General features: G+C 38.3%; 1 protein-coding gene across 16 annotated transcripts in view; it reads left to right on the top strand.

Moving 5' to 3' along the window:
- Positions 1-1,954: 1,954 nt before the first annotated feature.
- The window catches only part of atxn2 (ataxin 2), a 48,573-nt gene continuing 26,490 nt past the window's right edge, over positions 1,955-24,037 (top strand). For 13 of the 16 annotated variants that reach the window (XM_062025566.1, XM_062025565.1, XM_062025561.1 and 10 more), the window contains exons 1-4: positions 1,956-2,486; positions 22,382-22,412; positions 22,553-22,612; positions 22,891-22,962. In XM_062025566.1, coding sequence (XP_061881550.1) covers positions 2,392-2,486; positions 22,382-22,412; positions 22,553-22,612; positions 22,891-22,962 — 258 coding nt within the window. In that variant the 5' untranslated portion in view covers positions 1,956-2,391. Of the gene's footprint in view, positions 2,487-22,381; positions 22,413-22,552; positions 22,613-22,890; positions 22,963-24,037 lie in introns of all 16 variants that reach the window. The other 3 variants (XM_062025563.1, XM_062025551.1, XM_062025552.1) reach the window with 1 other exon arrangement.

Raw genomic sequence — 24,037 nt, 5'->3', positions numbered from 1 at the left:
ATTTCTTCACTCGAGAGAAACACATTTAAATTGTAATAGTTAATGGGTTTAACTCTCAACATTTTTTTGTGTACAGTGCAAGCTTGATGCAAGTTTATAGAATAGAATAGAATAGAAAGTACTTTATTGATCCCTGGGGGGAAATTCAGCACCACAGTTCGCTCACAATAGGCAATAATAAAAATAAATAATAAAATATATATAATATATTATATATATAATATATAAATAATATAAATATATTCTACATATATTCTACATATATTCTACATTTAAGTGCAGTCAAGGAACATATGCATTATACAGCGTTCATCGTGGAGGTGTATAAAAGGAGGTACAAAATATTGCCTGATAATAATGTTATTTATTAGTATATTATTAATATACTATTACTATTATTATTATTATTATTTATGAGCATGTAAATAAATGATTGCTTATAGTGGAAGTACTTGGCATGTTTATGACAATTTCTGAAGAACGACATCCTGATACAGTTTTACATTTTAAATATTTAGACAGAGAATATATATTTCACGCTGATTAAAAAAAATCAATATTAACATTATTATCAGGCGATATTTTGTACCTCCTTTTGTACACCTCCACGATGAATGCGACTAGTAGCAATGCATCAGCAATAATCACACTTTAAAATGACAATTATCTCGTTTTTTCTCTATTGTATAATCATTAGGGCTGTGAATCTTTGGGTGTCCCACGATTCGATTCAATATCGATTCTTGGGGTCACGATTCGATTCAAAATTGATTTATTTTTTTTTCAATTCAACGCGATTCTCGATTAAAAAACGATATTTTCCCGATTCAAAACGATTATCTATTCTTTCAATACATAGGATTTCAGCAGGATCTATCCCAGTCTGCTGACATGCAAGCACAGTAGTAGATTTTTGTAAAAAGCTTTTATAATTGTAAAGGACAATGTTTTATCAACTGGTTGTAATAATGTAAATTTGTTTTAACTATTAAATGAACCAAAAATATGACTTATTTTATCTTTGTGAAAATATTGGACACAGTGTGTTGTCAAGCTTATGAGATGCGATGCAAATGTAAGCCACTGTGACACTATTGTTCTTTTTTTTTTTTTTTTTTTAAATAAATGTCTAATGATAATGTCAACAAGGGATTTTTAATCACTGCTATGTTGAAATTGTAACTAATATTGATACTGTTGTTGATAATATTCATTTTTGTTTCACTACTTTTGGTTTGTTCTGTGTCATATTTGTGTCTCCTCTCAATTGCTCTGTTTATTGCAGTTCTGAGTGTTGCTGGGTCGGGTTTGGTTTTGGAATTGGATTGCATTGTTATGGTATTGCTGTGTATTGTTTTGTTGAATTGATTAATTTAAAAAAAATTTAAAAAAAAATAAATATCAAAAAATAATAATACAAAAAATAAAAAATCGATTTAAAAAAAAAAGAAAATTGATTCTGAATCGCACAACGTGAGAATCGCGATTCGAATTCGAATCGATTTTTTCCCCCACACCCCTGATAATCATCATATGTGAATTTGCATGATGCATATGGTTTGTTTTCAACATACTTCACAAGTAACACTAAGGAACATTTCATATTTACATTCACACAATGTACACATACATGTATGATTATGCATAAATATGAAATGACGTGTAATAGTCGATTACAACACATGCATACAGTCAGCGTAATTGATGCGCATGGGTATGCTGTGCGTTAGCCGGTTCACGTGGATGCCACAACACAGCCATCCAGTACTTCCTGAAAGTAGTCCCATTACGTAGCGCTTTTGTGTAAAATACACGACTGTCAATATATGCTTATTTTTTTGACTTACAAACGTGTCTGTAATTACATGTTTTGCATGATTGTGTGTTATGGTTAACGATCGTATGATGATGTATGCTCAGACCGCCATGGGCTGATACGCATGTCAAATATCCCTCCGCTGTTTTTTTTGTCCCCTTTCAGACTGTTTTGGTCTTGTCGATGTTAGCAACGCAAACAGCCCTAGACAGCACGAAACCACATTTTGTGATTAGAAATTCCTTTTTGTTTGGATTACACAACACGTTGGCAAGAGGTTCAACGCCCGTGTTTATCACAGGAGAGTCATCTGTGCGTGTTGTCTTTTTAAGTGGTGTTTTTTCTCAGTTTTAATAGGAATTGCACAGGTCGCTAATTGAGCTAGCAAGCCCGCTAGCTTGTTAGCATAGCATCTCCCTCTAGAGGCACGTTGACATTAGCTTGCTAGCCTCGGACTTGCTAACGGCGGCGGCCAATTGTCAACCGCACACACACACACCACAATCTTCCTCTTACAGGAGAGAATTGCGGTGTCGAGCTGGTCATTTTAAAACGCCGTCTTTTATGGGAGCGACATGTCAATGAAGGCCGGTGGAAATCGCAGCAAACCCGGCGGTGGTAACGCCGCTGGTGCCGGAGGAAGCGGCGGGGGACGACAGAATCTGGGCAGGTCTGTGCAATTCATATACAAAAAAAAATACATTAACGGTGAGCTCCGCTGTGGTCGAGTCCTGAAATGTGGACACAAAGGTTACTCAAGTTTGGGTTTTTTAAGAGATGACATCTACAATTTGTGCTCCGAACCTGAGGAGGCGGGTTTGTGAACGTTAAACGGGCCTTGCGATGCATTGGTCACCCTGCTAGCGCGGCCTTGCTGCTTGTCCCTGAATTCTTGCAACCAGTAGCCGCCTTTTGCACATGTTATCCAATTGCGCCTGTATTCTAGTGATTTTACCACGTTTGGGCTGACCGTTCTTATACGCATCCATTTGCACAGGAGTCCGGCGAGCGAGCGTTAATTAACCGTTTGACAGCTCATTTAATTGAATGGCCTCTGCAAGCTAACTATTGCATTTATCACCTGAACGCATCATTTGCATGTTGCTGAATATGTTTCTGTAAAACCCACACAACGCAATGGCAAACGTTTTTTTTGTAAATAAACGGAATGTGGCATATGGGCGTATGTGTGTCTGCGCGAAGAAAGAGGGTTGGGGTAGGATAATGGAGAGTAATAAGCTGCCTGTCAACCTTGACATTGCTGCTCATGTGGAAATAATGCCCTTGAAGTACGACTTTTAAGCATATGGGTATCAGGTTTGTGTGGGAAATATCTGCACTGGCTTGGACTTGTGCAATGTTCTTATTATTATTCACTGGTCACCGGCACAGTACGCCCTATTTGCTCATTGCGTAGCATTCCTCTGAGTCCGTCATTTTTTTTTTTTTTACATTTAACACGCATTCAGTGATATTAGCTATGTTCTAGTGGGGAACCTTTGTGACTCAATTTCAGAGGATAATAATGGGTAATCTTTTTGAAGAAATTGTCTGAGTATAGGAAAAAGGGACATTGATTGTAATGAAGGCGTATGTGTGCTGAACAAAAAGGTGCATTCGAAGACATGCTGGATTTAATAAGGTGCATTCTAGGGCATGTAGGAAAAACAAGGTGTACTCTTGGGCATGCTGCAATGAACAGGCTACATGCTAGACAAAATATGGTGCATTCAACGAGATGCTAGACGAATAAGATGTAGGCTATTGAAGAACATGCTGTAAGGAATGCTGGTCATTGTAGGACATGCTGCAAGAAATAAGGTGTATTTAGTGACACGTTGAAACAAATAAGGTACATTCCAGGACATGACAGAATAAATATTTAAGGACATTCTGTATTAGACAAAATATAGTGCATTCTAGGATGCAGTAGGAAATACACGTTTCAAAGTTTGCAGCTTCAGTCTATTGCAACTATTTATACTTATATGGGGAAATAACTACATAAGTACACTTCATTCATTAACTGTGTTACAAAAAAGATCAGTTAGAATTATACATAATGTTGGATATAGAGAACATACAAACCCCTTATTTATTGAATCAAAAATACTGAAATTCCACAACGTGGTGAATTTGCAAACAGCTAAAATCATACACAAAGCAAACTATGATCTGCTACCCAAGAATATACAACATTTCTTCTCAACAAAAGAGGAGAAATTTAATCCTAGAGAAAAATGTAATTTAAAACATTTGTACACACATACAACACACTTAAAGGCCTACTGAAACCCACTACTACCGACCACGCAGTCTGATAGTTTATATATCAATGATGAAATCTTAACATTGCAACACATGCCAATACGGCCGGGTTAACTTATAAAGTGCAATTTTAAATTTCCCGCCACACTGCCGGTTGAAAACGTCTATGTATGATGACGTATGTGGTTGATACGGAAGTATTCGGACGCATTGAATCCAATACAAAAAGCTCTGTTTTCATCTCAAAATTCCACAGTATTCTGGACATCTGTGTTGGTGAATCTTTTGCAATTTGTTTAATGAACAATGGAGTCAAACAAACAAACAAACAAACAAACAAACAAAGAAGAAAGCTGTAGGTGCGATCGGTATATTAGCGGCGGACTACAGCAACACAACCAGGAGAACTTTGAGATGGATAGCAGACGCGCTACCGTGAGTAGAGCTTTGGCTTCCAAACATTTGATCGCTTGCCTGTACGTGCGTGTCACTATGTGCATGTCACGTACGTAACTTTGGGGAAATATGTTTCTTGCCGACTCTGATGGCGGCCGGGGTGTCGTCGAAAGCTACAATGCCCGCCGCCGTCCCGTAGCTAAGTTAGCTTCAATGGCGTCGTTAGCAACAGCATTGTTAAGCTTCGCCAAGCTGGAAATTATTAACCGTATATTTACATGTCCATGGTTTAATAGTATTGTTGATCTTCTGTCTATCCTTCCAGTCAGGGGTTTATTTATTTTGTTTCTATCTGCATTTGAGCCTGATGCTATCACGTTAGCTCAGTAGCTAAAGAGCTTTGCCGATGTATTGTCGTGGAGATAAAAGTCACTGTGAATGTCCATTTCGCGTTCTCAACTCTCATTTTCAAGAGGATATAGTATCCGAGGTGGTTTAAAATACAAATCCGTGATCCACAATAAAAAAAGGAGAAAGTGTGGAATCCAATGAACCCTTGTACCTAAGTTACGGTCAGAGCGAAAAAAGATACGTCCTGCACTGCACGCTAGTCCTTCACTCTCACTTTCCTCATCCACAAATCTTTCATCCTCGCTCAAATTAATGGGGTAATCGTCGCTTTCTCGGTCCGAATCTCTCTCGCTGCATTGTAAACAATGGGAAAATGTGAGGAGTCCTTCCTCCTGTGACGTCACGCTACTTCCGGTATAGGCAAGGCTTTTTTTTTTATCAGCGACCAAAGTTGCAAACTTTATCGTCGTTGTTCTCTACTAAATCCTTTCAGCAAAAATTTGGCAATATCGTGAAACGATCAAGTATGACACACAGAATGGATCTGCTATCCCCGTTTAAATTAAAAAAAATCATTTCAGTAGGCCTTTAAGACTTTCAGTATATCAGTATGTGGAATTAAATTATGGAATGGATTAAGCAAATAAATCAAACAATGTACTAATATGATCCACTTCAAGAAACTCTTCAAACTTAGTGTTTACAAAGTACAAAGAAGAAGAACCATGATAAACATTCTGAATTTATCTCATCCATCCATTCATTTTCAAGATAATCTTACTCATCTCACAATATGAACTATAACTTACTTCACCAATTATTTATTTATTTATTTTTATTGTTATTACTTATGGAGTATTTTGTGAATTAATTGAGAACAGGAAGTGAACAAAAGTTTTAGCAACTGTTATGTAAAGGAAAAGAGGTAGGATTAAATAAGCTCTGCTTCTTCCTACTCCTTTTCGAACATGTTGAATAGAGCAGTGTTTTTCAACAACTGTGCCGTGGCACACTAGTGTGCCGTGGGAGATTATCAAATTTCACCTATTTGGGTTAAAAATGTTTTTTGCAAACCAGTAATTATAGTCTGCAAATTATGTGTTGTTGTTGAGTGTCTGTACTGTCTAAAGCTTGGCAGAGTAATAATGTAATACTCTTCCATATAAGTAGGTGGCAGCCTAATTGCTTTGTAGATGTCGGAAACAGCGGGAGGCAGTGTGCAGGTAAAAATGTAACTAATGCTTAAAGGCCTACTGAAAGCCACTACTACCGACCACGCAGTCTGATAGTTTATATATCAATGATGAAATCTTAACATTATAACACATGCCAATACGGCCGGGTTAACGTATAAAGTGACATTTTAAATTTGCCGCTAAACTTCCGGTTCGAAACGCCTCTGAGGATGACGTATGCGTGTGACGTAGCCCGGCGAACACGGGTATGCCTTCCACATTGAAGCCGATACGAAAAAGCTCTGTTTTCATTTCATAATTCCACAGTATTCTGGACATCTGTGTTCGTGAATATGTTTCAATCATGTTCATTGCATTATGGAGAAGGAAGCCGAGCAAGCAAAGAAGAAAGTTGTCGGTGCGAAATGGACGTATTTTTCGAACGTAGTCAGCCACAACAGTACACAGCCGGCGCTTCTTTGTTTACATTCCCGAAAGATGCAGTCAAGATGGAAGAACTCGGATAACAGAGACTCTAACCAGGAGGACTTTTGATTTGGATACACAGACGCCTGTAGAGAACTGGGACAACACAGACTCTTACCAGGATTACTTTGATTTGGATGACAAAGACGCAGACGTGCTACTGTGAGTATGCAGCCTTGGCTTTTTTTTGCGTATGTACGTAACTTTTTTAAAATATATAAGCTTTATGAACCTTGGGTTAGGTGAACGGTCTTTTGGGCTGAGTGATTGTGTGTGTTGATCATGTGTTTGAATTGTATCGGCGTGTTCTATGGAGCTAGGAGCTAGCAGAGGAGCTAGGAGCTAGCATAACACGTACGTACCGTAAGTGCGCGTCACGTACGTAACTTTTTAAAAATATATAAGCTTTATGAACCTTGGGTTAGGTGAACGGTCTTTTGGGCTGAGTGATTGTGTGTGTTGATCAAGTGTTTGAATTGTATTGGCGTGTTCTATGGAGCTAGGAGCTAGCAGAGGAGCTAGGAGCTAGCATAACAAACACGCAGGTGTTATTATGCAGGATTAATTTGTGGCATATTAAATATAAGCCTGGTTGTGTTGTGGCTAATAGAGTATATATATGTCTTGTGTTTATTTACTGTTGTAGTCATTCCCAGCTGAATATCAGGTACCGTGAGTATGCAGCCTTGGCTGCTAAACATTCGATAACTTGACCGTATGTGCGCGTCACGTACGTAACTTTTTAAAAATATATAAGCTTTATGAACCTTGGGTTAGGTAAACGGTCTTTTGGGCTGAGTGATTGTGTGTGTTGATCAGGTGTTTGAATTGTATTGGCGTGTTCTATGGAGCTAGGAGCTAGCAGAGGAGCTAGGAGCTAGCATAACAAACACGCAGGTGTTTTTATGCAGGATTAATTTGTGGCATATTAAATATAAGCCTGGTTGTGTTGTGGCTAATAGAGTATATATATGTCTTGTGTTTATTTACTGTTGTAGTCATTCCCAGCTGAATATCAGCTCACAGCATCTTCCCTATCTGAATAGCTTCAACTCCCCACTAGTCCTTCACTTGCACTTTACTCATCCACAAATCTTTCATCCTCGCTCAAATTAATGGGGAAATTGTCGCTTTCTCGGTCCGAATCTCTCTCACTTCATGCGGCCATCATTGTAAACAATAGGGAACTTTGCGTATATGTTCAACTGACTACGTCACGCTACTTCCGGTAGGTGCAAGCCTTTTTTTGATCAGATACCAAAAGTTGCAATCTTTATCGTCGTTGTTCTATACTAAATCCTTTCAGCAAAAATATGGCAATATCGCGAAATGATCAAGTATGACACATAGAATAGATCTGCTATCCCCGTTTAAATAAAAAAAATTCATTTCAGTAGGCCTTTAAACCAAAAATATACAAAAGGTGAGTGGCCCGAAGAAAAGGCATTGATGCGTAGGGAAGGCTATGCAGAACGAAACTAAAACTGAACTGACTGCAAAGTATACAAAAACAGATTGCTGGACGACAGCAAAGACTTACTGTGGAGCAAAGACGGCGTTCACGATGTACATCCGAACATGACATGACAATCAACAATGTCCTCACAAAGAAGGATAAAAACAACTGAAAAATTCTTGATTGTTAAAACAAAGTAGATGCGGGAAAATATGGCTCAAAGGAAGACATGAAATGCTACAGGAAAATACCAAAAAAAGAGAAAAAGCCACTAAAATAGGAGCGCAAAACAAGAACTAAAACACTACACACAGGAAACCAGCAACAAACTAAAAATTAGTCACGGCGTGATGTGACAGGTCGTGACAGTACACCGACTTTGAGACAAGCGCTATATTGATGCATGGTTGGTTATGGTTTAAAGTCATATCCAACAATTGCGACAACAACTTTTTACTGTCAACTGACTTTCGTTTTTTAATGATTTCTGCTGGTTGTGTGCCTCCGGATTTTTTCAACCTTGGCTCAAAAAAGGTTGAAAAACACTGGAATAGAGAAACTGAAAATTGTAATGTATCATGTTCCGAGACATGAGTGGGAAGTGACGTGTGTTGTTGGGGTCAAAGGTTGTTTGAGAGTTGCTGGGAAAATAAGAGACACAGGGTTTAAACCTGTTGGAGTGGAACACTGCATTTTTGTGAAAAAAAGAAAGACATACTGGGAATCTGTGTTCCTTCATTCCTTCGAATGTTACAATTCTTTGAATGGCGGTCGCTGTTTTGTTGCACTAAGACTATGCATACATGCTGCTTCTGTCGAGATAGTAAGCAGGGAAAAGAGAACAAAAAAACACCACTAAAAAAGATAAAAGCTTTTTCCTCGTCACCAGAGTACTATTGCAGCTGTTTTTTCTGCTTCCACTAATAATGATCAGACTAGCGATAGTACGGTACCTCAGCCTTCCCTGTACAAACTTAGGTCTACATCCCTCCCCCTCCCCCAAAAAGTTAACTTTTACAATGTCTTCACTTTTCAGATGACAATTTCATGTACTGCAACAGTTGCACTATTCTTAACAAAATAGGCACATCCATTGTGGTTAAGAATGTTTTGTTTGCTTTAAAATTGACACTTATATTCATATTTTTTAGTACTTGTCTTCCTTTGAATTCTACTAATATCTCGTTATTTGTTGTTACAAAATTTTTTTAGTATTGTGTATGTCACAGTCATACACTTGTGACAGTTTTAAGCTCAGATACATTTTTAACATAAATCAATACAACTCTTATTATAACCATATCATACCATATTACCGGCAAATTAATTCAATACACTTTTAGAAAAACAAGAATATGAGAACGATAAAGAAATACTTATTTTTAAAAGGGCGCAGCTGTTTTCAACTTGCTCTCAGTTAAATTTTTCAAACAAAAAATATAACAAGAACACCACCAGCTAGCTTATGTTAACAATACTAGTAATGTTTTACGTGCTAAAAAACGTACGAGGTCGGGATATAATGCTTAAAATCATTTTGAAAGTTAACGTTTCGAGGCATCTCCGTAAAGGTTGCAAACAGCCTCTTTTATTGGGACTCTCTGAATTTTCCCAGGACCCGACTAAAATGACCAGCTGTGAGTCCTGGGGACTCACTACATTTAAAACCTATCAACAGCACTGGTCATTCTGTCATGTGTATTAGTGTCATTACGATCTATGTAATGTAATTGCATGTAAAGTGCTCTGTCATGTTATGTGACTATGTGTATCTTAGTACGTCGTATGACTTGACTACAAAAAGCTGTGGGACAGGGATGTTTAATTGAGGGTTGCATTAGGGCTTATGATAGCACAGTGTTTACATGTATGAGTGTACAAGTGTGTTACTGTGTGCATTCTTTGAGTGTCAACACAATCAATTGTGTTATTTAGGACACTGTATATTCCTCCTAAATTTTTCTGTGCTACTAAAAGTTTTCTGTTCCTCTAAATGTTTTCTTTTAGTAGCACCGGGCTCATAGTAAAAAAAAAGCTAAGCATACAGCCCTGCGACCCAGCGCTTGTCTCAAAGTTACGAATCTGACTTGAAGACTTCCCTTTCCCGCCTTGTTCTCACAGGCCAGAGACTGTTAACATTGGAGACCTGCTGTGCATGTGTGTATATGGCATACTTGCCATATATATGTATGTGTGTGTATATATATATATATATATATGTATGTGTATATATATATATATATATATATATATATATATATGTATATATATATATATATATATATATATATATATATATATACGCACACTCATGTGTATATACAGTATATAAAAGTGTGCGTGCGTGCGTGTATGCATGTATGTATATATGTATGTATGTATGAATGAATGAATGATGCAACTTTCTTCTCATTGATTGCATTAGCAACAAAGTGCATTGAACAGTGTTGAAGCTGAGCTTCCATTGACTTCAATGAGGGAGCATAGAGTTGGTTGTTTCACTGCAGCCAAACAAGACAATCATTGGATACATGTTTGGCTTTGTCCCGCCTACGGACATCGATCATCTCTGGAAGTAAATGAGAGATTGGCTCTGCCTTGACTGTGATGGAAGCTAGGCTTTCGCATTATGATTGGATGATCTGTCTGAGGCCGAATCCCTTTTGATTGACAGCAAAATGAGCGAATTAGCGATCCTGAACAATAAATCACAGCCGGAGCATTTTTCAAATTTCATTCTGTTGTTCCGCGTTGACATGGAGAATTTTACAATCCTATAGTGACGTTTTCTTCGTAAAATCTGGCATTCTTATATCGTTTATCTGTTATTGGAAACTGTACACGTGTTTATAGGGTAGCTGAAAATGGGCTTTCCCTACTTGAAAGACCAGCAGCCACCTCTGATATATGACCTGTTTTACATTGTACACTGATAACAAATGATAAATGGAGCGAAACAATATAATGTAAGACAAAATAGCTGTCAATACTAAATACTAATAACTACTCTTATTAGTACAATACTGTATGTAATTTGTGTAAATAAATGTGTGAAAAGTGCATTTTTATTACCGTTTTTATTAGCACAAAACATCATGTAACAGCTCAAAGCAGGGGAGTCTTATCAACACCTGCTTTTTAAATTTTAAACAAGTCAACCTATGTTTGCAGTGCAAGGTGCAATCATATTGTACACACACAGATCCATCACTGCGTTACTATTAATTACAATTACACTCAATTGGAAATAATATTTATGCATGGCATTCATATGCAGAGCACAGAGTTTTTTAACGAATATATCATGTAAAATATGTATTATAAATCAATACAATCAATTAGCATGTCAGGTGGTTGTTAGGGGTGTGCATATTTACCTTAAATTACAATCCGATATGAATCTAGATATATCGGTGATAGGGATGTTAACGATAAGCCGATACGACCGGATATCTGGTTCAAGACGTTACAGGTGCATACCGCCACCTACTGCACTGGAGCGTGTATCCTCAGGGTGAGTACTAAGGTTACAGACTATATTGGTATGTTTACACAAAACTAAAACGGAACATCCATCCATCCATTTTCTACCGTTTGTCCCTTTTGGTGTCGCGGAGGGTGCTTGAGCCTATCTCAGCTGCATTCGGGCGGAAGGCGGGGTTCACCCTGGACAAGTCGCCACCTCATCACAGGACCAACACAGATAGACAGACAACATTCACACTCACATTTCTTACACATGAAAAAAAACAAAAAACTGCACTTTTGGTATTAAACCTGTGGTCTTAAGATATCCCATTAGCGCCTTGCTACATTCTTTAGTGTTGTCCCCTTCCCTAAAATCGCCTTTAAAGGAGCCATATGTAAGAATCTGGCCAGAAATGGTACTGCATTCACGGTCAAAATTCTGTAGTCCCCTCTCCCTCTCCCTGACTGAGGTTGCCAAATACGCAGCCGAATCCAGTTCGATCGACTCGACGACTCCAAGGTACCGGTACTTCAAATGGCAAGCAACGAGTCCTACGCTGTAGGACTGACATATGGGTATTGTAAGTACTATCCAAGGTACAACAAAGACTAAAACAAACTACAACCAATGCTAGAAATGGTTATACTAGTGAACATAAGTAGAGCATGCTTAGCAGCCTAATGTCCGCCCCAAACTAAAGAGGAGACATTTTACCAAGGTATGCATATAGGTTACTGTTTCAAACGTTTCAGATTGCCATATAACTTGGTACATGTAGTCCCCAATATGCAAACACGAATGAGGAAATCTCTTATCATGTGATTTGGCTGTCTCCATACGTTTCACATGGCCATGACAGCCGTGCTAATAGTGGAACCTATTTCCTCAGCGTATCAGCATATTGTGAACGAAAAATGCACTGACACTACCCATATTCACATAGGTTTTATTTGTCGTAAAGATATTTTGCCCTGTCAGTTCGATTACACATCGACATACAGGCAAACGGGCATATATTTCCCCCGTACGTATGCTCCCATTAACCGGGCTAGCATGCTAAGCATTCGTTGCACAAACATACTAGCTTTGTTAGACAAGATCATAGACTGTATTGGACAATATAATTTACATATGACATTTTAATTTCCAATTATTACAAGTAAAAAGAAAATCTAAATGCCTTACTTACCTATCAATAGGGACGATGTTTGATAAGGAATTATCGAGTTCGAGCCTATTATCGAATCCTCTTATCGAACCGATTCCTTATCGATTCTCTTATCGAGTCCAGATAGGCTGTTGTATATGTAAAAAAACACACAATATTTGGTTTAACAAAAGCTCACTTTTATTATATAATAAAAAAATAAAATCTAATAAATAAATAAATATTGACTGTTACCCACCTAAAAAAATAAAATAAAATAAATAAATATTGACTGTTGTTACCCAAAGTATATTAAGTGGGATTTTTCAGAGAAACAAATATATACAGTAACACAAAAACAACCTGTCTCTGTGATCACTATAGGTGTATAAATAATATAGTGTTAAATAAAATCTGTCACTTGGGCACAAAACTGAAAATAATACAGCTCTCCAAAAAGTGCACTTCTGCTGCTATTTGACATAACTGTTTGTTATGATGCTTTGACATTTTTGCACTTTATTTCTTTATTGAAAGAACATTCTATGAAGAGAAAAGTTATTTGCAAATGTGGTTACAATGCTAATAAATGAAAAGTTAAAGCTAAAAAAATAAATACATTAACATTATTTCTTTATGGGGGAAAAATGTTATGAGCTAGAGAATATAACAACTACACTACCCAGCATGCAACGGGAGTTACGAGCATGCGCGGTAGCCCCGAAAAGTGTTGCATGTTGCCACGCTGTGAAAGTAAACGTCAAGAACTCAGCCAACACGCCTCGTCTGCATTATTTATAATTAGACAGACAACACATCTACAGTGTGATTTTGTTTTGTTTACAAGGAAAGAAAAACAAAAGTTAAAAAAGGGAGATATGTTGTATATATATGTATGTGCTGCGGTTGTTTTAAGAACGTTGCGACAGCTGCCGTAAAGGAGGTGCGTTGCTATGTTTCCGGTTGGTCGTAAAAGTGTTCGTCATGTGTTTTACCCTGCTAAAATCTCTCAGTAAAGTTATTCGATGGATTATAGCTTTTGTTTTGAACTTTATTACACCTTGGAGCACTTTTTCCCCTCTATTGTTTTCCTGCTTTCGCTATCTGCGCCTAATGACTGAGCTACGTGATGTCCCACGGAGCATTTCTGGTCGGGACGGGATTCGAATAAAGAATCAACTCTTTTCCTTTACTATAATGGTCTCGATAACGGGTACCGGTTCTCAAAAAGGGATTCGAGTCCGAGGACTCGGTTCTTTTCTTATCAAACAACCGGGAAAACCGGTTTCGAGTATCATCCCTACCTAATCAAGGAGAAAATTAGCAAGTTTGGCGTCTGATGAAAAAATCTTCTCCGCCTTCAGTCGTCTCCATCTTTCAAAGGCATCCCCAATACAAATCCTCGTTTTGTTCCTGGCTTTGCCATGAATAAGTTGAGAATCGTAACGAGGCCTTAGAGATTTACTAAGGTCTGACATGTTTAGTAACTTTACCAGTGGCTGTTGCTAGACAAAGATAGCGATGCGTAACTGGCAACATGGATGTAACACACTCACAGACTTTCTAATTGATTAAAACGGTGGAGGGCAGAACATCGAAATTAAAACAATAACAAGGTTTCGGGGCTGTAAGTATAATTTTGGAATGAGCATATCCCGGCTGAACTACTGTTATCAGTTAAAGAGGCATTCGAAAAGAACATGATTTATTAATGCCTTTTGACATATCAGGGCCATTTAATGATGACTTGACATACAATTCTTACATATGGCTCCTTTAAGCCCCATCCCCTACCTAGTCTGTACAATTGATCTTTTAGTGTCTTCCTCTACAACCTGTATTTCCTGCACTCCATCAGCAAATGGTGCACATTTTTCAACATTTATCTGTTTCTGCTTTGTCCTATAAGTGTAATGTTGCCCTCAGACCATTGTGTCCTAACCTAAGTCGTGTATACACCACCTCCTCTCTCATACACCTTTTTTTATATTCTTCCCCTTTAATTGATTTTTATGTAAGTGTCTGCCTTTCCTCCCTGAATCTCACAGTTTCTGTCAAACGACCGTTTAACTCCACAATCAATACACGCCACTTCCCATCCTTGTCCCGGAAGTCCCGCCCCCCAGTCAAGCCATTGACTAAAACTCGTGGGCGTCTGTGACAACATTGACTTGACTTGACTCGTGGAAAATATATATTACACGTGTAAAGCCTTTTTAGTTTATAAAGCATCTTTGGGGATATATGTTGTTTTAAAAATGAGAAAATACTGGAATCATGTACATTTTATAGAATATGCTTTTTTTCATATTTGAAAGTTAATGTGCTGATGAGTGTTCTCACTCATCAGATTATTGTTATTCTCATGGCATTCAACTGATCACTTGTCTTACAAGATGTTTGGCCTGTCATCCGAGTAGTTTTTATCAGTTAGACTTAGCATGGACAGATCTAGTCTGAGCGCTTGGTGCCGAGGTCCAAACTATTTATCCTCTAATATGAGGAGGGGCTATGCACAGGAAGGAATGCTTTTGTTCTTGTATGCTGTAAAAAAGAATGTGTCCATCAACAAATGCTAACCACAGAATCAAATTGTTCATACATGGTATCGAATCTTATTCAATCATTCATTAACTAAATCAAATTGTGTTGAATCATTCGCACACTAATCGAAGTGCATCGAATCATTCTGTTTTATAAATAAATAGTTTTTGAATCGCATCATAACCCATGTATTGAGATGCGAATCGAATCGTCCATAACAAAGAGGTTCTCATCTCTAATGGGTTACGATACGATTCACTAACAATTAGGGATGTAATAGTTTAAAATCTTACTGTACTATATTATTGCGGTATTAAAGAGGAATAGTGTTGTTCCAATAACAATAATTTAGTACCGGTACCAAAATGTAAATCGATACTTTTCCAAATAAAGGGAACTACGAAAAATTTAAATATTGGGTTTATTGTAACAGAAAATCTTACACTACATTAACCACTCACAATTAAAGAACAACTTTACAAGGTTAAAATATAAATTAAAAGGCATTGAAATGGCATCGACCCTGAAAGGAACGTCTTCCCTGTGCTCCTCGACTACAGTCTGCACCGGACCGAACAGCAGGACAGGTGTAACAACTCCATTACTACCTGTCACTTTTTATAACTCCTTGAGCAGATCTGAATGCTTATTAAAATGTTTACCTAAGTTTGAAGCAAAGGTGGTAATACACAGGCCTCGCCACATTTGGCGAGGCCTGTTTTAAAGCAGCTGTTGTGAGAGTAGCGTATGTGTGTGTGTGTGCGCTCCTTTAAGAATGGCAGTATGTGGGGTGAGTGAGTAAGTGAGTGGGCAAGTTAGGAGAGGTAGTGCTAGCATGTGCAGGAATGTCAATAGCATGGTGGATGTCCGGTTGTGCCCTGTGGAAATTATAAATAAAAGGGCCAAGTTGTAACTAATTGATGTCTCATAATCCTCACAAAGAAACAGGGTGGAGTGCGGGGGGACAAGATTAGAGCGGCCATATTTTGTAGCAGGGCTTTAATCAACCGATTCATGACTTTCCAACCGGACATCGACCTATCCTAGCTATAGATCGATACAAAAGCTCGCCCGACGATGTAGTCATATCTGTAAAGTTGAAATCGGTTTTCGATTTGTACTGATACATTTTTACACCCCTAGTGGTTGTGCATTTAAATAAGGTGTTTTGTTGCCACACAAATATGGCGCGTTGGAGTGACGACAGACGGTGAGTAGAGAACTGTCAGTGGATGCTATTTTGCTTCAGAGCAACTTTATAGAATATTATGGATTTGGGGCAGCGTGGCTCTGTTGGTAGAGCGGCTGTAAGGGTTTCCAGGTTTGATTTCTGCTTCCGCCACCCTCGTCACTGCCGTTGGGTCCTTGGGCAAGACACACTACCCACCTGCTCCCAGTACAACCAGCACTGGTTTAAATGTAGCTTAAGATGTAGATAATGGGTTTCACTATGTAAAGTGCTTCTAGTCACTAGAGAAAAAGTGCTATATAAATATAATTTACTTCATTTATTATATTACTCTTTAACTTTTTTGAGGGAATTAGTATTGTCTTGTGGCTTACTGGTTCGCTAGTAGGGCGGTTGTTGAAGCGCGTTCACTTCAAACTGACACTAACTCTTAGCGTGTGTGACTTTGAGGAACTTTTGAGGAGGAAATATTTTTTTGTTACATACTTTTGTGTGGTGTTGCTTCCTTAATTGTGATTATTCCAAACTGATTTTTAGAATCTTCCCTTGTTTCTTTTTTTAGACTGGCAGTGGAAGCTGAAGTCAATGTGACACCGTGTCATAATTACTACAGTCAGCTGGAAAAAAAAAAGTACAGATAAGCCCTATCATTTGTCCAGAATCTTAACGGTCCTCATGGACCGACCCAATTAGGAACCAGTACCAAAAAATACCGTTACTCTGTATACATCCTCACTAATAACAGATTTGTTTTTAAATGTATATATATATATTTTTTAGCCTTTTCAAAAAATACATATGCAACTTCGCCGATTATGCAAATTCTAAAATTGTGTCATATTGACCCCGCCCCAGCCATGCACCTAGCTACGCCCCACCACCATAAGTACAGTGGGTACAGAAGGCATTCAGACCGCTTAAAAAATGTCACTCTTTGTGTCATTGTACTCATTTGCAAAAATCCAAAAAGTTCATTTTATTTCTCATTAATGTACACTCAGCACCCCATCTTGATAGAAAAAAACAGAAATGTAGACATTTTGCAAATGTATTTTAAATAAAAAACTCAAAATTCATACATAAGTATTCAGACCCTTTGCTCAATACTTTGTTGATGCAACTTTAGCAGCAATCACAGCCTGAAGTCTTTTTGAATATGATGCCACAAGCTTTGCACACCTATCTTTGGGCTGTTTTGCCCATTCCTCTTTGCAGCACCTCTCAAGCTCTGTCAGATTGGATGGTAATCGTTGGTTGTCATCCAGGATGTCTCTGTACATCGCTGCATTCATATTTCCCTCTATCCTGACTAGTCTCCCAGTTCCTGTGGCCAAAAGCCATCCCCACAACATGATTAGTTTTCCCATGGTCTAAGAGTCTTCAGGTGCATTTTGGCTAACGTTTTACTAAGATATTGCTTCCGTCTGGCCACTCTACCATACAGGCCTTATTGGCGGATTGTTGCAGAGATGGTTGTTCTTCTGGAAGGTTCTTCTCTCTCCACAGAGGAATGCTGTAGCTCTGACAGAGTGACCATCAGGTTCTTGGTCATCTCCCTGATTAGACCAAGATGAATGCAGCAATGTACAGAGACATCTTGGATGAAAACCAGCGCTTCGCATCCAATCTGATAGAGGTTGAGAGGTGCTGCAAAGAGGAATGGGCGAAACTGCCCAAAAATAGGTGTGCCAATCTTGTGGCATTGTATTCAAAAAGACTTGAGGTAGGGATGCAAATTATCGATTATTTCATTAATTGATAGTTGATAACCTTATCGATCGATCATCGATTAGTTGATAAAGCGGTGTTTTCCCCCCATCTGAGATTTCCCCTCAATAAGGTACAAAATCAAAATCAAAATTTTGCTGGTATAAAATACAAAGGACATTGTATTCCCTAATCAAATGTTTATTTGATACAAAAGTAAGTCATCTTTGTAACATGAGGAATATAATATAAAGTGCACTTTAGTCTTGTCACACATGCAAGACTTGGTAGTGGCAGCAGCCATAATAGCTAGCTTTATTTTATATAATCCCTCTTGAACTGGGAAAGGTGCCTAATGCCTATCTGTCAACTTGAAAAAATACAAGGAAGACATCCCTGAAAATTGTAACAGCAGGCAGCAAATAAGTAAGCCTGTTGGCTGTTGCAGTCTGCTGCAGAACTTCACCTTTGGACTCAGGTGAGGCTGACAAGAACTGAAGTGAAAAAACATGTCACTCACTCACTACTGTAAAGACAAGAAAAATAAAGTAACATCAAGTGCACAACATGCACAATGCACATCTTAGTCTGTCTCACAAACTATTAGAAGGCTAGCAGCCTGCAAGCTGCAACATTAATTGAATCCCTCTTGAACTGGGAAAAGTGCCTATATGACAGTCAACTTGAAAAAATATAAGGCAGACATCCCTGAAATTGTAAGTAACAGCAAAATAAGTAAACCTAAGCCTGCTGCAGAAGAACAGTCATTGATTCAACTTAACATTTGGGCTCAAGTGAGGCTGACAGAAGAACTGAATGAAAAACATGTCACTGCATAAAATAAAATAAAGTGCATGCACTATGCCCATCTTAGTTTGTCTCTCACAAACTATTAGTGTAAACATTAATGTAATAATCAGTCAGCTTGAAACAGGCTGACAACAACTTCAAGTAAACATTCCTGAAAGACAATGGTGATCGTGATAGTAAAATATTAAGCAAGCCAAGTTTAGCCAACCCTGGCTAGGACTGCCGACCTCATCAGCCAGTCCTCCATGTAGTGGCAAGTGACGGTGATATAGCTCTCTGTTGTATTTGACGTCCAACAGTCAGTGGTTATTGCTACATGCGTGTTGGCCAGTCGTGCTTTCAGCTCGGCTTTCTTTCTTTTGTAGCGAGCCTCTATGCGGGTTGTTATTGTTTCTCGAGAAGGGATTTGGTAGTCTGGCTCACAATAGTTCATCAACTCACGAAACCCCTTGCCATCCACAATGCTTATAGGCAGCATATCCTTTTCAACCATGTTGCAAATCCTCTGGGTGATGCCCTCTGCCCGTGCGTCATCACACACCGCTTTTCTTTTGGAAAACGCTTCGGCGACGGAGGGCTGGCCTGGCCGTGCTCCGCCTCCACTCTCTCCTCCAAGCACAGCGGCATGTAAACTTTTTAGGTGGTAATTTAACGAACTGGTTGAATTGTTGTACTTCAAAACAGCCTTACATATTTTGCACGTTGCATCGTCCTCTTTTAGGGTGAAATGTTCCCACACAGCACTTCTCTTGCGTCGCTTCATGTTTGTTTTTCTTCTCTCGCATGTGGACTCTCATGTGTACAGCGGACATGTAGGGCTGGTCACGTGATGGTGTTGCTGCTTGGAAAAAGTACAATAAGCAACAACTCCCTCGTGTGGACTAGCGAGGTATAAACTCAGCATTACCTTCACACAGAAAACCACCGCACCGACCGTGACAGAACGGAATTGTCAATTAATTGAAATCGTTAATTTTAATCGGGTAATTTCTTAACGGCAATTAATCGAAAATCGATTAATTGTTAACATCCCTAACTTGAGGCTGTGATTTCTACCAAAGGTGCATCAACTAAGTATTTGATTTTTGAGTTTTTGATTTTTTATAAATTTGCAAACATTTCTACATTTCTGTTTTTTTTATGTTAAGATGGGGTGCTGAGTGTACATTAATTAGAAAAAAAAAATCCCTTTTTTTATTTTAGCAAATGGCTGCAATAAAGCAGAGTGAACAAGTTTAAGGGGTCTGAACAATTTCCGTACCCATTCTATATTGGCACTCTGAAGTAATAACCATGACAACCAATCAGAGCCCGCTGTTTGACATTGTGGCCACTAATTGGCTCAACCTCAGACAGCATTACTTTATTGGATTAAAAGAGTATAAAGGTGCCTATTTAAATGTTATTTCATGTCTAGAGGGCTCCCATAATGTTAATCATATTTATAAGGTCCTAAACCGATAATTTAATCCTATAACTTTGTGGAAATTAATTTACTATGATCAGGCCCAGAAACCAATTACAGGGATAAACAAGGGTTTACTCTAGCACTAAAATAATTTAGTGCAGTCAAAGACATAGACTGAATGATGCATTCTAAGACCTGCTTGAATGAATAAGGTGCATATTAGGACATACTAGGTCTGCGATTGTCTGGCGACCAGTCTAGTTTGTACACCGCTTCTCGCCCAAAGTCCACCAGAATAGGCTCCATATTACCCGCGACTCTAGTGAGAATAAGCAATGGAGAAAATGGACGGATGGAAGGACATACCAGAAAAACATGGTCCATGTTAACTGCATGAATAAGGTGCATTCCATGACAAAGTAGGAGAACCAGGTACAGTCCAGGAAACCCTTAGAATAACAAATTGCTTTTTAGGGTGTAGTTCTAAAGAAGTACGGTTGATTTTAGGACATTTTTGAAAATAATAACGTGCATTCTCTGGGAGATGTACACATGATAGGAACAAGTTGACATCTATGACATGCTACAGGACATGGTTATTTTACTAGAAGAGTAAAATAACGCCCTATAGTCCATATTTTTCAGACAATAGGGCGTACCGTATTATAAGGCGCACTGCCGATGAGCGGGTCTGTTTATGTCTATTTTTATACAAAAGGCTCATTAAAGGGGTCATATTATGATTTTTTTCTCCAATTAAAACAACCCCTTTTGTCTACATAACATGTAATTGTGTTTCTCTGGTTAAAATGTTGCATTGATTATGTTTTACAGACCATTTTTAGGTCGCTTTTTGACCGTCTCTTTAGGATAGGCCGTTTTGTGGGCGGGTCTTATTTACGTGGCTTCACTTCGACAGCGACTTCTCCCCGCCATCTTTGTTGTGTAATGTAGCGTGTAAGGACGGTAGTTGAAGGAGGAGCATCAAAAGATGTAGCTAAATGTTTTAATGACATTCAGACTTTGCTATAACAAACAACGGAGCAGGATCTCATTGTCCATGGACAACAACAACGGATATGTGTCCCGTGAAAAACCGTCCGACCGGAATTCTCTAAAAATACGGTAATCAAAGTTCCGTAGGTGAATTATGTATACCAGTAGTTCTAGCGCTTCCATAGCAAACTACTGACAGATATAAGTTTAAACTTTATGCTACTTTATATTAGAAATGGCAACAGCAGAGGATGAATGCCTCACAACAAGAGGATAGAGAAAAAGGAGTTTATTGACTACTGTGTCAGCGCGGGCTACAATGGCGGATGCACGCACATTTTCGAGACTGCAGAGTGCAGACCCCAAATACACAAAAAAAAAATTGTTTTGTATAATATTGAGAAACAAAACACCTGTTTATGTCTCTTAATTGGTGCCATTTTGGGGTCCTTATACACACACATACCATAATAATACCCGTATGTTGAAGCACAGTACGCTTGACTACTGTAGCCGTAATGCGTTGACGGTGCGGCTTCATAGCTTACCAAAGTCGTACTAAAACATTTTGACAGATTTTTCAAAGCTGTGTGTAATGTTCCATATTCTCAATGAAATATGATCAAAGTTTTGGGCTTGCTTGCTAACGTCGTCTTGCAGTGCACACATATCTCTTATGTGTGACTGCCGTCTACCGTTCACCCTTATCATTGCACCATTTACCAAATAAAATCGCTTCGAGGTCAGTAAGCACAACCTGAATTAATACGTACATTATGCGCACTGTTGATTTTTGAGAAAATGAAAGGATTTTTAGTGCGGCTTATAGTCTTCAAAATACGGTACATTTAAGAACATACTGCAAGGTTAGGATATTGGGGTACATGCTGAAAGTACAATGTCTATGTTTATAACCATTAAGCACTCTTAATCTTAAGGCTTGTAAAATCGTTGCATGTCTAGAAATACTGTAAGTCATCATGGCTTCAGGTGCATTGAAGTACAATCAGCTGCATTTTGTGCATGATCCCATCTGCTTGGGATATTAAAATTTGCAGATATTTCTCCCATTCCATAAAATAGAAATACTTTAATCACCATCACTTTCCTTTAGAAACACAATAGGGCACGTTTGTCATCAGTTGTATTTTTCTATCTTACAGGGGAAGACACAGTGGTAAAGGTCCTGCAGCGGTAAGTAACCTGTTTGAGTTGAAGAAAAAAAAAAAAAACAATATATCAAAATTGTCACAAGGCATTGACTTTAGAAAGAGGAGGTTACTATCTAAAAAAGAAAGGCCATACAATGCCTACTGTGTTTTTCCCCTATTTAGGTTATTTTCAATGGAGTTTATGCAAACATGAGGATGGTCCATGTCTTGACATCTGTTGTGGTATGTTCGCTCTCTTGAAACACTTGTAGTCAAAAATCTAACTGTGCCACAGTACTAAATGCAGCAATGCAAGATGTTTTTTTTTCTAACCGTAAATGACTAAGTAAAAATGTTCACACAGCAATAAAACAAAGCTTGTGGGATTCGCCTCGAATGCAGCTTACTTTAACAAAAACAATTGATCAGTTATTAGTTTGTGGCACAGCAGACTGCTTTTAAGCTGGTCTTGGGAGCGTTTACATTAACGCCTCACATTAATGAATGGTGGATGATTACAGGGCACCAGGTGTGAACTGAAGGTGAAAAATGGAACGGTCTATGAAGGAGTCTTCAAAACTTACGGTCCAGAGGTAAGAAGCAAATCATGAGGTGAAATACTCTTACAGCGCACAGCTGAAGTGGGACTGACAACGTCCACCCTTTCAGCCTCTCCTTTTATGGAGGACAGCTACAAGGCCTTTTATCTTCCATTTTAGGTAAAGTCCCTGTGAGCCCTGTTTATTTTTCACCCAAATAAAAGCAAAACTCGAGCAAGTTTTACTTAAGGTGGGACTTTGGACTGAATTTCAAGTTAATAATCATTTATTATTTTTTTAATATTGTTTTACACAGAATGGTAGAATTTTTACTGAATCTTCCCAACTCCGGTTTCCATGCTGGTTTTGAATTAAGCAGAAGAATGTTGTCCAGGGGCGCTGCATGGATGTAGCCAACTTCTTGCAAGTTGGCAAAGCCACATCTTCTTTTAGGGCTTTGACCCAACAATTTTGCTGGGTCTGGATGTGAAAGAGGATTATATTTCCTCGTGGCTTGTTAGGGCGTGGCTATTGGTGTGGAAGGGTCGTGGTCACTATGAAATCACATATTCATGATGTCATGATTAATGTGATTGGCAATGATGCATGTATATTTTTTTAAAAGGCTACTCAAATGTTTTACATATATTTTAAAAAACATCGTGTTATTAGGTATTCATACTAATATTTTGTTCTTATTATATTGTTTTGCTCTATTTTTCAATTGTTGCTGCTTATTGTAATGAATTTTGGGATTTAGTTTGCCAAATATGTAAACAGTCCTTTGAATTAGAGATGATAAAAACAACGAGGTGGTTTATTGATATTTTCCACAATGAAGTCACGGTAAAACTAAGCACACTAAGGAAAATACCTTATATATACTGTACACATGAAGTGCACATACATGTAGGAATCCCGTTAAAATAAAAATACAGTTTGGTATAAACTTAAAAAAAGCAATACAATTATACAGGATGAACGTTGGCTCTAATGCCTCTGGCCTAATGCTAATGTATAATGGACCCGCTCAGTGACATGCTAATGAAAATTAGCAGGGCCAATCGCAGGGCACATACATAGACAATCATTCACGCTCACATTCATACCTATGGACAATTTACAGTCT

Source organism: Entelurus aequoreus, linkage group LG17 (assembly GCF_033978785.1).
Source record: "Entelurus aequoreus isolate RoL-2023_Sb linkage group LG17, RoL_Eaeq_v1.1, whole genome shotgun sequence".
Taxonomy (NCBI): domain Eukaryota; kingdom Metazoa; phylum Chordata; class Actinopteri; order Syngnathiformes; family Syngnathidae; genus Entelurus; species Entelurus aequoreus.
The sequence above is the reverse complement of the archived record's forward strand: the minus strand, read 5'-3'. Positions and strand labels throughout refer to the sequence as shown.